The sequence below is a fragment of the Lissotriton helveticus genome, chromosome 6 (genome assembly GCF_964261635.1).
Source record: "Lissotriton helveticus chromosome 6, aLisHel1.1, whole genome shotgun sequence".
Taxonomy (NCBI): Eukaryota; Metazoa; Chordata; class Amphibia; order Caudata; family Salamandridae; genus Lissotriton; species Lissotriton helveticus.
The window spans coordinates 1914769679-1914785222 of record NC_136067.1 but is presented as its reverse complement, the minus strand read 5'-3'; the positions used below and the strand labels follow the sequence as shown (position 1 = coordinate 1914785222).

Below are 15544 nucleotides of genomic sequence, written 5' to 3'. Positions count from 1 at the left end.
GGCCCTCTATTCCAATTGTCCCTAGTTGGAAGCCAGGAGGGTGATTGAAGAAATATTGGAATTAGAGCTAGATTGTACCAACTCCGGTTTCATCCTGCAATGTCTGGACTTGATCCTGAGTGAATTCAAAGGAGAATTATTTCAACAGATCCAGGCGGTCAGCATGGGGGCCACTTGTGCCCCGAGTGTGGCTTGCCTATACATGGGCCATTTCGAAACTCATCACATCTATAACGAAATGGCACCATTTATTGAAAACATGCACTACTGGTCACGTTTCATTGAAAACATTTTTTTTTGTCTGGAGAGGGGATCAGGGCATGCTTACTGAGTTTATAGCATGGATTAATGCATGTGATCCAAAACCTTAAACCTGTTCCCGGAACACTCCAGCAATGAGAGGGTCGAGTACCTGGATGTGTGGGTTGAACATCATGACTCTCACCTATCAGTGTCACTTTGCACCAAACCCACTGCCAGGAACACACTGCTACGTTTTATCAGTTTCCACCCCGATGCCAAAAAGATGGCATTCCGTTCAGTCAATTCCTTTGACTGAGAAGGAATTGCACTACCATCAAGGATTTTATGACTCATGCTGAAGCTCTTAAGGACAAACTCATCAGAAGAGGATACTCTATCAAACTTATCAAGGACTCTCTCAAAAGAGCAAGATATTATGACCATGTTTACATCAAGAAAAAAAGAGCAGACTTACAAACTTGTGTGTGTTACGAAACACTCTAACTGTGATAATAGGGTACGGCAAATTATCAACACACAATGGCATCTCTTGAACATGGATGACAATGAACCCAAATTGTCCAGACCCCTCTTCTCTTTCAAGAGAAACAAAAACCTTCGTAACCTCCTAGTGAGGGCCAAGAATCCTGTTGACAATACGTTCTGTCAAAAATCCATCACGGGAGGGGAACCTATTCACGGGAATCACAGATGTGGCTCATGTCACGCCTGCCCTACTGCCATTGTGGATGACTAGATTAGGATCAACAACAGGACCGTGTTCCTCAAAGTAATGACTAACCGCCAGTCCTACAACATTGTTTATATTATCCTATGCCCTTGCAACTTGGCATACGTAGGGAAGACTGGACGTGAATGCAGAAAACGGGTTGGCGAACATAAATTCAACATTCGTCTTATGAAACAATCGTCACCTCTAGTCAATCACTGGGAAGGAGCCAATAATTCGGAAGGCGACCTTAGGTGGTCTATTCTGGAAAAAATCACCCACCCCCAATAGGGCAGAGACACCACAGTGATTCTGAGAAAGAGGGAAGTATTCTGGATTTTCACCCTTCAAACTAAAGAAAGGGGCCTGAATTATCTTATCCCGTGGGAAAACGTGATCTATTAATGTCCCTTCTTTTTAGGACCCCTTTTCCCTTTTTCCGCCTCAGACTGGGTATTGTTCCCCCCGAATGTTTTATTTATCTGTAGTATGCAACTTCTTTTTTGTATGGTAGTTTCTTTATTTTGGGGTACTACTCACCTACATCTAGTTTTAGGTTCCTAGTTTGGAGCTTAGACCTGGCTATTACCTCTCTGATCTCCTCCTCTGGAAGCTTCCATGAAGGATCTCTCTGCCATACCCTGGGGTCTGACATCCCTGAGTATGTTCACAGTTTTTGTTTTTCATTAAATGTCTCCTATTCTCTGTTATCACAGGGGTATTTTTCTGTGGCCCCTTTTTGTATCAATCGTGGACATTTCGGGTTATCCCAGTCTCCCGGGACGGCTGTATGACTGTGCTTCTCTGATGTGTGGTTATCTTAACCATTCCATTGTTTTTCCTCTACCCTTCTAGAACTGAGAAACCCGTAGGGGGAGTAGCCTCCTTCTATCAAAACACTATCACAGTTAAACAAGCAGACTCCATCTCCTTATCCTCCTATCTTTGCACCAACATCTTGGACGACAAGGGCATCATCTGCCAACTTCACATAATATAACACCCCTCGGGTGACAATCCAAAGTTCATTGATGAGCTAATGGAAGTCATTACAGCCAACGCCAACTCACAAGTGCCGCAGGTCTTTCTAGGAGACTTCAATCTCCATTGGAGCAATACCGGCGATCATGATGTAAGCATTCTCAAATCCTTTCTGGCAGGCCAGGAACTGTTCCAATTCTGTGACAGCACAACCCATAACAAGGGGGAGATATTAGACCTCATCATAGCAAAAAGAAACATCATATCGCTAGAATCCATCTCCCCATGTGACTGGACTGATCATTACAGTATCTTATTCTCCATCAACAGTGAGGTAACTCCAAAACGAAACCAACCTATAAAAACAAAACAATGGAAAAGGAATATCCGGAATATCGATGCCAACGCCTTGGTGTCCCAATGCAATTCCGCCCAGACGCTTCAGAAGACATGGCCAACGTCCATGATCTTATGGACTTTTACAACGTCACTATGCTTGAAATCAGGATACCACAGCACCCCTTCAAGAAAAAATGTCTCCACCAAAATCTCCAAACCATGGTTCAATGAGAATATTAACTCGGACCAACGAAAATGAAGACTAGCTGAGCAAGCATGGAAAGCAGCACCCTCCACTGATCATCTACACCAACTTAGGGCACTGAGAAACACTTACAACAGAAAAATCTTAATAGCCAAAGCAGACTTCTTCAAAACACTGGTGAACCAACCCATTAACCGTCCTAAAAAACTATTTGAAATCATAAAACAACAATAGTGTAACTCTGCAAACATAGTGGAGATAAGCAACCCGGCTCCCCCTAACTGTGATGAGCTGGCTAAATTCTTCCTAGAAAAGACTAGAACCATTGAAAATGACATTCAATCCAAGAAAGAACCCTAACTATCTTCTGACCAATAAAAAACTCTTTACTCACAGATCAAGGACCTTTTCAGCCTGCCGACCGGAGTTCCAAAGAACAAGGCCAACTGGCACTCCTTCTTGCCCATCACTGAACACAAAATCTATATCACCCTGCTAGCAATCAACCCTGCCAATCATTTCTCCGATCCCCTACCCCCATCTGTATTCAAAATGATAAAGTCCTCTATTCTACCACTATGGGCAAAAATCGTCAATGCCTCTCTTAGGCAAGGTTCCATACCGGGCTGTCTGAAAATAGGGCAGGTCACACCTATACTAAAGAAAGACAACTCCCTCTCCACAGACCTCAACAACTATCGCCCTATATCCAACATCCCCACGCTGGCAAAGTTAATGGAAAAATGTGTACAAATTCAACTTTGCAATCACATCGAGAACTTCAACCTCCTAGATAAACACCAATCCGGTTTCCGTCAAGGTCACGGTACTGAATCAGCCCTCACCCACATAATGGATGACATTTTAAAAATGTTAGATATAAAGAATAGTGCCTATTGATACTGCTTGACCTATCTTCCGCCTTCGACACGGTTAAACACGACAATCTACTGTCTCTGCTTGAACGAAGGATGGGCCTAACCGGTCCAGTGTTACAATGGTTTACCTCCTTCCTAAGCAACAGAATGCAAAGAATCAAGTTGAAGCAATCATTCTCTCTTGTGCTTTGTGGACACCTTTATCTATTCGTGTGTGCCGTTTTTGGATATCCGTTCACTCTAATCCTTGTCACTTAGGATTTCCCTCTCTCTACTCATTGCTGTATCAGGTTTCCCGGGACCACCCGGCCACGTCTGGGCCCATCGCTGCGGGCCTGCATTGGTCCCCCATGACTCCTGCCTTTGTTCATCTGTAGACGCCTGCCTGCCTCAGATCTAGGTTAGGTACCCTTCTCTACCTTTCCCTTTCTCGTTATCTCTGGGATGGAATCCATTGTCCTTAGTGAGCCATTTATACCTGGACTTATGTTCTGCTTTCCTTATTTCAGACCTTGGAACACTAGCTGTTTCCTTGTTCCCGGTACTACTCGTGGCTCCGCTGAGGATCCCTGGGTCAACAGCCTTTATCTTTTCAGGCGGCTGTCTTAGATTTTAGATATAGGTAAGGCCGATTCCTTTTCATCTGTTCTTTCTCTGTTTGGAACCTGTCATATTTTGTTGGCCGTTACCGCCGGGACTTATTTCCTTTTATTTCCAGAACGTGTAATGCCATATGGCACCAAGTTGTCTCAGGAGACGATCTTTCACCCACTTTCTAGTTCAGGTATTCTTATTGTTATTTGTGCAGCATTTTAGTTTGTTTTGCATGTACGAATCAGTGTTTAGGTGTGTTATTACTACTTGTATACAGAGCTAATGTATTCTTATCCTTTTCTTTTACTTTCTGTATACTCACAAGCAAAATGATGTGTTGCGTCATGATGAGTGGGCCCCTTTGGTGATTGGTAACCCTTTCCTATCTTATTTATGCACTCTCCACATGTTTTTAAATCATTTATGAATACGGTTTCTGGTCACTATCTTGAATCTGTGGTCCTCACTGTGTAGTTGGTCTGCATGTTACCTATAAGTAGCACTTTATCATGTCACACTGCAGAGAATCAGCTATTGATATATTGATGTTTATCCCTTTAGGCACTTCCCTTCCTGTACATTTTAGTAATTTGCCCTGAAGAAGGTGAGACCCATACCAAGGGTCTATCATCGAAATGCGTGTCGTGCTGGAGTGCTTCTGTTTATCTGTCCCCCTGATTGAAACCTGTACAACTACAGATAGCCCTATCAGTCTTTTGAATTACATTGTATACAACACATTATGTTTTCTTATGATGTATATTCTTTTTCAATTATTACAGTTAACTAGGACACTGTCATCACCCATTTTTTGTCTTCAATGAGGGGGATAGTACTGCATTTCAATATTAGCATTTGACGTTGTTGAAGCCTATAAGTCATAGGACGTTTGTGTATGTATGGCTATGTAGTGGTCTGTTTGAATGAATGGTTGTGAGGGTTGCACCTGGTTCTTTCTTCTTACTACTATTATTATCATTATTATGTATTAATCACTGAACAAATCTCCTCTTGAGGTATATTTAATCAATTTCATATTTTTGTATTAAAATTTCTTGTTCTTGTTTTTGAGGACCCATTTTCTTGCCTGCATGTACTCATATCAGTGACGTTTAGCATATTTAATTGGTCTTTTCAGGCAGGGTATTTTTCCTTTTTGGTATTACCGGGTTTACCTTATCATGACATACCATCGAAGATAACCCTACAAGCTACAACTTCAGAAACAATATTAGAACAACTTGAATACCAAGGTGTAATTGATACAGGTACTTCTTCCATGAATAATCCTATATTTCCTGTAATGAAACCATATGAATCATACCATCTAATATTAGACTACAGACACTCCTACAATTGCAGTACAAAATGCACACAGTGCTGCACTAATAGAAAACATTGTGCAGAAGAAATACATAACAACACTAGACATCTCGAATGGATTCTTCTGCCAAAATATAGCCCCTGGAAGCAGATAGTTGACCACCTTCACAGGGCTAGGCTCACAGAAACAATTCTGCATTTGTCTCAGGGATATGAAGCAGTCCAGGGCTGTTTTCAACCAGAGTAACAGAAGTATTAGAAAACGTAAATGATCAGGCATTGTCATATGCCAATGACATGTACTTAACGGACAATGACCTGATTCAGCACTGGACCAGAATGTACTGCAACATTTTGGAGTTTACTCACATGGGCTACAGATTCAATTGATAAAAATGAAAAATTGCCTAAATAAGTGTCTTATTTTTGGATACGAATGGTGAAGGGAAGGCAAATGCCTGGCTACTAATTTTTTTTAGAAAAGTGTGTGTTGCTCTACCACCAACGACTCTGAAAAAATTACAATCGTTATTAGGATTTCTGAAATTTGACAGAACATACAATCCTGATTACGCAGAATGGGTAAAACCGTTCTATGATCTCATACATTAGGACTTCTCAGGGACACACTGGACACAGGAACACACCAAAATCTTATGTTCTGCACAAACTGACATGATAACTTCCAAATATTTACACACGTGTGAATACAATAAACTTGCTGATCCATGTGATCTCTGGGACATCAGGCTACACATATGTCACGTTAAATGAAGGTAACACAGTACCAAATGTATATAAATCAAATCTCTATACAAATGTTGAATGCGATTTGCACCAACTGAAAAAATGCTGACTGCAGTTCAGACTGCTGTAGTGGGAGAACGTGCCCTAGCGCAAGGGAAATGGATTATTGTTGTGACCCAGGTACCGACCTTGCAGGCGGTTACAAGAGCTAATGTACGAAACGCTCTACATCCAAGATGGATACAATGGGCAAACTCCCTCACTGCAACAGATGTAGATTTCAGATTTTACTCTACATTACAAAGACAAGCATTTCTCCAGTATGAGCAAGAATATCCTCTCAAAATGAAATTGTGCCTCTAGATGGCTATGACTGCATCATTTACACTGATGGTTCTGCGCAACCTGCCGAAGGGACGAAACAGCAATACTCTGCAAAATGTGCATTCATAAAAGGCCTTGGTGACTACAAGGCACAGTTGGCAGAACTAAAGGATCTAGTACTGGCACCACAGAATACGGATGCTGGATTCCCCACACTCATTGTATGTGATTCGTATTACTGTGTGCAGTTTTATAATGAGTATCTTCATATTGGAGTCAGATTGGATTCATGGATTCAAATGTCTGCACAGGGAAGCACAAGATGATTTGGGAACAGGTGACAAAGCTGAAACAGTGCTTGCCATAGGCTCATGTAATACGCACTTTGAGTCATCAACGTGTTGGCGTGCATGCTGACGGGAATTCATTGGCTGATGAAACTGCAAAGGTGACAGTTCGCACTGCCATGGTTGCTGCGATAACTCGCTTAAGTATGAGGATAAACAGAGACATCAGGGTGACTGTCAACACTGCCTGCAATGACAGACACCAACCGAAGGTCTTTCTACTTAAGTATTCAAACAAGCTAAATGCACAAAACATACAGTAATACCAAACAATGATCGTAGACTAGAATTAATACAGGCTGCGCATGAGGGTCTGGCTTCTGCACACCCAGGGGTGGCTGCTATCATTTCACTACTGCAACAAAACTATTGGTTGCCGGGTCTTTACAAACAGACCAAGGACTTTGTCCTGAGATGTGACACCTGTCAGCAGATGAAGGGAACCACTGTGACAAGTCCACCCCAGACACCTAGTTTGATCTCTAATAAGCCATTGGATTGTGTATATTTGGACTACTGCGGCCCCTTCTCATCTGATGGTGCTTACAAGTATATCTTGGTGACAGTAGATTGCGGCTCTCAATTCATGTGGGTATGGCCACACCGATTGGCTGACGCCCGAGCTGTAATAAAGGATATGCAAGTCTTTATCGAGACATACACAGTTGGCACATTACATTCGGACCAGGGCCCTGTGTTTAGCTCTTGGGCTTACAAAGAGGCTATGGAAAGTTTGGGTATGAGCCTGCATTTCACATCTCCGTACTATCCCGAGAGAAATGCGGTTGTAGAAAGGAATAAACAGAACTTAAAGCACTCTTTCACAGCAAGAGTACTAGGCTCTGGTCAAAGTTAGGTCCATCATTTATATGGGGTTCGGAGAGACTTGAACAATATGCCAAGAAAGTCCCTGGGTGGTTGTACTTCCTATGAAATCCTATTTGGGGTTAAGATGTGGGTCCCAGACCTCGATAGTCCCTTCACACTGGTGGCGGAAACACTGTTTGACATCAGTAAATGTTTGGCTGTTTTACCGGAGCTGCATGAGTTCCGGGACTTCCCAAGCACACCCGAATAAAACGTACCTCAACTGGAGAAGTGAAAAATATTCCAGCAAGTACCGGTTGGATCTCAAAGATCAAGGATCTGTTCAATGAAAAATCATGGACAAAAAGAGTTTGGGCCATCTTACAGAGTGCCGTTGCCTGTCCTGGCTGTTGAAGATACACCAACTGTACTTCTTCTGCCCCTTTCCGGATGACTCGACTAAAGATTTGTCTCTATAGAGCTGATCAAACCACACTATGTGGCCAATTCTCAACAGTAGGCCATGTGCACTACTGGCGAGCTACCAAACTCCTCTCACTGCCCTACAGGAGGTTCAGAGGGAAGCTTTAATTGAAAATGAAACCTCCACTCTACTCTACAACATGAGACGACAGTAAACAACAAAGAATTACGCATTCTATTTGTTTAAATAACAACTACAACTGTGCAATCTACAAGTAAAAAAAACGCAGATTTCTATTTGGTATCCAGAAATTAATAAGGCCTATGACAATACCCAACAGATTGAATGAGCACCAAGATCAACACAACCTGCTGAGCTGCCACAGATAGACAGGACAGCGTCTTGATACTTCATCCATTTTGATGACTCCTCCTCGAATGCATTGGAGGTTCCACTGTCCCGCCGTTCAAATTGAAAGTGCGTGTTTTCTATCGCTCGCTGAAAAGAACATATTTTATTACTCCGTGGTCACACCTTTGGATTTCAATTGAATTATTTTTCCTCATCCTTTGGATTTGTTTTGTGACTGTGTTCACCCTCCTCTTAAATGGACATTTTGTCCCTGAACACACACTAAACTTGGTCCTGAAACCACACACATCATCACACCGTGAGAAAAGAGACTTGTCCCTGGTGAACATATCAGCTGTTCCAGTTCCGGATGGGATTGTATGGGATAAGGTATCATTTGATGAATGACATTATCAACCCCAGTACTGTTTCTGATGAATGGGATATTGACACAGTGAATGAAATTTTAGAAGATATAGAACACTCAACTTTATTTTCTTCTAATGAGTTTTATGATGGTATAGACAATTTCGACAAGATGTTTTGTTATCAACATTACAGTCATCAATTTTTACAAAAGGCTAGCACACTACGAGAAGCGTGTTCACTTTACTGAATGGGAACATTGCCTTACACCACCGAATGGTAGTTCTAAAAGGTTGACCCAGCCTCATTTTATTATAGGCTTGCACCGTCACCTGCAAAGAAAAATAAGTTAACTAACACTAAGCTGATATACTATGCTGCTATTCTTTCCCAGCTTTCTGCACAGGGTTTCAACATTTTGATGAACGCAATAGATGGAACAAAAGATTGGCAGGTTCTAGGAACTGAGGCTTTATTTAGGGCCTGTTTAATACCATATCATATGATTTTCCTGAACAAAACAGTGCTACATACAACGTGTTGTTGCTTAGCAAAGAGTAAAGATTTTACCACACCAGGGATTCCTGCTCTTACACAATTCGACAACTGGCAGCAGTTAACACAATATGATGAAACAATGATTGACTCTGCCACTGGACACTAACAGGTGTCAGGATAGATACCTGGGTAAGATCAAGGGATTTAGAGCACATCGGTGTTGAGAAGTTGTGCCTTGATTGGCTAAAAACCTCAACACTCTCCCAACACCACTTTTCCCTTTTATCAGATGATTTGGACTAATGAGACTTCTTGTTAGGTCCTCGGAAACCACGTCAAAGTGCTTTCTGTATGCTGTCTATAACGAAATATGGAAGATATTTCAACAAGGAGCGGCTAAAAGACTGCTTGATATTAATAGGGGGAATTTGCAGTAAAGAACAACAGTATGACTACTTTATCATCTATAATTTATTCTCTAGGTAACATTGTCTCATCAACAACAGACATAGTTTAGCAAGATTTGTCCGCATTACAACACTGGCAGTTCCAACTGAGGTCAGTTCTATTGTCGAGCTGGGCACTGCAAACATTGCATTCAGGCCACATGCTATGGCGATACATTAACACAAAGGATCTGTTTTCCACTTACCATCTTTCTGGACAACAGATAGCTATGGCACAAAACAATGCAAAATACGAAGTGTTACACACTGAAAAACATGAGAAATTACCTTTTACCATTACTCGGATAGCATCCTTGGATTGGATGATCCATGGGTACATTACTCTGTCAATCTCAACTTTCCACTTTCAGTACTGTCAACAACATCATCAAGGGGGCAGATATGACTTTCCTATTCAACTGCATCCCTCTATCATTTTCACCTAAAGACATTAATACTTTACAGGGCAAAATTGGATCATTTATATGGGCCTGCAAGTCAACTAGAATTGCATGGAAGAAGCTGAGAAGGGGCTTAAAAATAGGAGGGTTAGCCCTCCCGGATTTAATGTTATACTGTCATGCATTCCATTTTAAAAATTTTAGGGTCCTTGCTAACAAGTTAGATGCATCATCACAGGGCCGCCTGTTTCAAGCTATTCAGTTGTATGAGGTTTCCTAGTTCCGACAAGGGATCCCCGCGGTTCCCTGATTATTGTTTACACGTCTATCCTTTGAGAGAGAGACTGCTATGCCACACTAACATTACTTCTTGGGGAACTCTGTACATTTATTGGTTATAAGTTGAGGACAAGTACATTGGACCTCTATAAATATCGTCCTTTTTAGGTCCCCCTTTGTTGTTTCATCCGTCATGGATGTCCCAGTTTGAGTTCAAATGGAGCTGGCACTACCTCACATCCACTATGCTGGTATCGCATGGTGCATTTCTTTGGAGAACCTCTGTTTCTAGAAGTGGATGAGCATTGGGTCCTGCCCTTTCTGGCCTGGCCTGTATGGATTCATTGCGTACAGCCTGTGTTCCCCTGCCTTCTGTGCACTTGTGAATGTGCCCAAGACTTGTGTTTGGGGTCGCAGTTGATTGAACCTTCAGACTTACACGTGCTGACAGACCTGCTGAAGGCCCATCTGTACAACTGTCCCCTGCAGATACCTCTGCTCCCGGCCGTATTCTATGAGATACCCTGGTTTGCCTCAGCGCCTTGTGATTTGGATCTTAGGTCTGTTTCAACTGAATATCACGTGGCTACATACACTTCCTCAGTGGCTGCTGTGGGGGTTGGTAGGGAATATACCTGTTCGATAGACTCTCTCTCTCGAAAAATGCCTCTGGGAACGTCTTCTGCGGAAGCTGGGAACAGCAACTTTTCATCTATCACTCTGAATGCGTTAACATTTGGATGCCGTGTGGTGGGAAATTTTTATTTAGCCTGTTTTCAACTTCCAAATTAGTTTTAAATTGTCTCTAGTTTTTAATACTTTTTATACTTTTAACACATTTGGCTTTCTTTATGCTCTGGACCGTCAAATGGCATGAGTTCCTGATTATTAAATGCAATGTATTTATCACTTTTTACCACATACGTTTTTGGTATTTTATATATATGCTCATGTATTTCTTGGATAAGTGATATTGGCTTGCTTTAGATATCTTCTTAGCCAACACTTGCACAAGGAGTAAGCGTTATGTGCCCGAGTTAGGCCCCGTAGGAATTAGTACCATTTTTACATGCACACAGCCCTTTCCTAAAGTTGCCTTCTCTTTACCACATAAACCTTTGGCAAACATTTGACACGGAATCCTTTGTGAGCACACTATCACACTGCCTTGACATTAGGGACATGGCCCTCATGTGCATGACGCAAATGTGTTTATTATTACGTCCATGTGGCGAAGCAGCTATATGTGAAATACAAACAATTACAGGCCGATCCCAATCTCGGCCCGAGGCAAGGATACCATTTTCTCTATGTAACCTTTTGTTTCCTGACATAATCATAGGAGACACTTCTGCTGACTTTGAGGGGTCCCTGAATGCCAAAGCTTTCGCCCAGGAGCTGACCGACATCTCCGAGAGGGGTGTACAGTTCATGACCAAGACAGAGTCTTATGCTCTTACCCATCAGGTGATGGGGTTGGAGCATCCAGTAGAAGGCTTCTTGGCAAAACATACATCTGAACCCTAGACACATAGGTTAGGGTTTCATATTGTAGGAGTGTGCTACATAGTAGTACTATTGTATATGCATGCATATATAAGTTATGTCAAGAATATGGTTGAGTTATTCATTTTGTTCACTGTTCTGATATTCAGTATAACTGTTGTCTGCTTCTGCATATTAATCATCACAGCCCAAATATTCTATGCAAGAACACTATGAATCAATAAATATTGAAAACACCCTCTGTGTATTCTTTGTATATTCCTCTGAGCCAAAAAAAGCACGAGCGAGACTGAGGCAAAAAAGTTGGAAATCTGTCACCACAGTCTCTGAAGGAACATAGTTGCAATGGTCAGTGGTTGCCAGAACTGTTCGCCGTCTGTTTAGGTTTGGGGGATAACGGTGGGACTGTGAACTAGCTAATCCAAGGGAAAACATATCCTGGGGGGGTGCATGGTATCAGTCTGGCACTATCCTAAGTTTATGTTGCCCCCAAGTGCGCAGCTTCTACTGATGGGTGAAATCAACATGACAGTCTTCTTTGTCACACTAATGGATTGCACAGTAAGTGCTACAGGTCACGGGTAACATTTAACTTTCCATGACATCTGAGATAAATATGACAATCCAGGACCAGCCATTTGTATAAATGTTTTAAGGGCAAAAGCACACACACTGGACCCTTTACAGCAGTGTCTCAATGTGCAGATTTTAAAATCCAGAAATGCTATTAAGCAAAACATGAGACCTGTGGACCACTGTCTATTCTTCAACACAGTTTTTCCGTGACATTCACAAAGGGAAGAAAGTCAGGACAGTTTCAAGATAGAAAAAGTCTTTTGCCATGCTAAACTTTGGTTGAGAGGGCTAAGGGGGTGTGAGACTGTCATATGGAAATCACCATTGCGCTTCCACATCTAACACTAAAATCCAGTTTAAAGCAGGGCCTGGACCCCCAACAAACTACCTGACAGGAATCTGGAGAAACAAAGCACGGTCCCTCAGTGCTCACAAGGTAGATGCAGAGTAATTGATCTTTTCTGCTGTTTGAATACTTTCAGAGTGCGAACATTTTACATGTGCTTCAGACAGACCAGACAGGCAAACTTTGAAACTGTTGTACCAACAGGATTCCTACAGCCGCACCCTGAATATCCTCCAGAACTCAGGTGTGATTCCTATCCATTAAGGCTGACCTGTCAATCAAACTGACCATCTGTGTAGCTCCTGGGAAATGGACCTTATATCAGCAGCACATTAAGGGAAGTAACAAGGCAATAGGAGTGTAACCAATTGTAGGAGCGGTGAGCAAGCTGAGGTGTCTTCAATGCAACACAAATTCAATGAATATACACTGCCTGCCAGACGCTGGTGAAAACATGTCACATCAGGCACTGAACTTAATTAGAGGATAGCCCCATTCAAAGACCAAGGCGATCCCATCTACAATGTCGACTGTGCTCTTTTTAACAGTTCAATGAAATTTGACCTTCTATAGGCCACTACCCCATGAAATAAGGTACATCATTATCCTGTCAATATCAATACTATTGATGTATTGCTTTTCCTTGGAAATAATGCTGCTTTGTGAAGTAATAAACAAATAGAGGTTGCACATGTCTGGCAATTCAATTTGGGGTGGAGAAAATCAAATTCAATGTATGGCCTGATCTCTGTAACAGCTCCACTGAACTTTTAATGGTACAAGTCTACAGGAAATCTGAACATCACTCCATAGGCCAGCCTTTCTCAGTGCACAGGCATTCAACTCAGTCTAAAGAACCTAGTGCATTACCTTGGAGGAATAGATTGCTTTGCTATTCGGACAGTCACGGAGGAGTGTCACGTTAAACTCTGTAGCAATGTCTCCAACTGAAGGAATCTTGTACATCCCAGGCCCTCGGGTGTACAAATAGCCATCAGGGGAGTACCGCAGTTCTTCCAAGGTAAACAGGCCCAAGCCTTGAACAAATGCCCCTTCAATCTGCAAGAATACAAACAAAAATTGTTTCTTTATCAGATCGCTTCTAAGCCGTCAATTATTTGATGGTTTTGCACAATAGACAATTTCACAAGGAAAAGAAATCCATGAATACTCAGCCTTGAGTAAGTACTGTACACATCAATTAGACTGGGCGGGGAGCATTCCTTACTTGCATGCATTATGGCCTATCACAAAGGTAAATTTAAACCCATTAAATCTACTACTTTACCTAGGTGTGAATGTAAATGTTTTTGCTATTCACCATTTTGGACTAAAGAGTTACCAGTAAGCGTGGTGGAGCCTTCTACAACAGGATGTAAGACTGTAAAATTATTAGTAGTAATGTATCGCACACAGGCTCTCCACCAACATGTCAATGATTTCCCTATGGAAAAGTATAGAGAAAAAATATTAACTTTACATTTTTTTAATGAAGATTATTACAACATTTTTAAATAAAATACAAAGTACACACACACACACACATATACATCCAAGGTCTAAGATTAGTTATAGTTAGGAAAACTTAATTTATTATTTCTCTACAAAGCTAACTTAGACTACACAAACCTTATAAATTTAACACAAGTCATAGCTATATGCTTTATAGTTATAACTCAAGTTATAATTTACGCACTGCTCAAAATTTAGTATAACTCGTGCACCTGCAGCAGCAAATTGGCCCAAGGGACAAAAGTTCCATGGGCCAATCAGAATGCTCTTGCTTTTAAAAATGGTTTTGAGGGACTCCTGCAAGAGTCTCTCAGTCCCAACTGTCCAGATATACAAATATATTTAAATGTTCATTTCTCAGAAACTACTGAACGGATTTACACCAAATCAAAATAAGCACAATCTGCATACCAAAATCTAGCTTCCTGTGAAATTTGGTGTAATTCCATTCAGTAGGATTTTGCTGTAGCTCTACTAAAGAATGGGGATTTTGCTTTTTAAGAACCCTCTTTTTTCCTCGGTCCCTGCTTGATGGATCTCCCCGACACTGTCCATGCACAAACTAGTTAATTAGATGCACCTTTTTGGAAGGTTTTGTGGAGATACGGTGGCAAAGTTATTAGCAACACTAAAAATGAATTTCTGTCGGGAATGCTGACCTAACTATAACTACTGAGTTGCAACTGCCGCTGCATAATATTACCTACCGACAGTCACCACTAGGTAGTTATAGTTAGATATGCTCTTCCATAGAAAGAGTGTTTTTTGCTTTGCTTATAACTTTGGCCCCGTTTGACAAATCATCACAAAACTTTCCAAAAACAAAGTTCCTCCAACTCAGATTGTTCCTGGAAGGTTTTTGGGTGATCTGTCAAGCAGAGGCCGATAGAAATGGGGGGTCCTGAAATGCAAAATTCCAATGAAATTTCCATAGACTTAATTAGACAAGGCTTCACCGAAATCTGCTGAACGGAATTACACCATATTCAGCAGTAAGCTAGTGCTCTGTCTTCAGATTGTGCTTTTTGTAATTTGGTGTAAATCTGTTCAGTAGATTTTGAAATAATTTAGGGTAAAAAATAATTGGGCAGTTGGGTCCGCGAGAGTCTCGAGAAACTCTAATGGGAGTGTCAATTTAAAAACAGAGCTTTCTGATTAGCTCAGGGAGCTTTATTTTCCTTGGGCCATCTCGCATCACAGGAGTCAGGCACCCAGAAGAGCAAGCGCTCTGATCGACTGCCAGCAACATGATAAAAAATGAAGGTATAAAAAACATAAAGATATATGTGGGCAGGGCAATCACAAGGATATGTTGTATGGA

At 41.5% G+C, this 15544-nt stretch overlaps 1 protein-coding gene across 1 annotated transcript in view; it reads right to left on the bottom strand.

Moving 5' to 3' along the window:
- The window catches only part of LOC144762933 (xanthine dehydrogenase/oxidase-like), a 1098251-nt gene that overhangs the window by 83739 nt on the left and 998968 nt on the right, over positions 1-15544 (bottom strand). The window contains exon 33 of the mRNA XM_078648234.1: positions 13582-13770. Within this exon, the coding sequence (XP_078504360.1) occupies positions 13582-13770 (189 nt within the window). The remainder of the gene's footprint in view (positions 1-13581; positions 13771-15544) is intronic.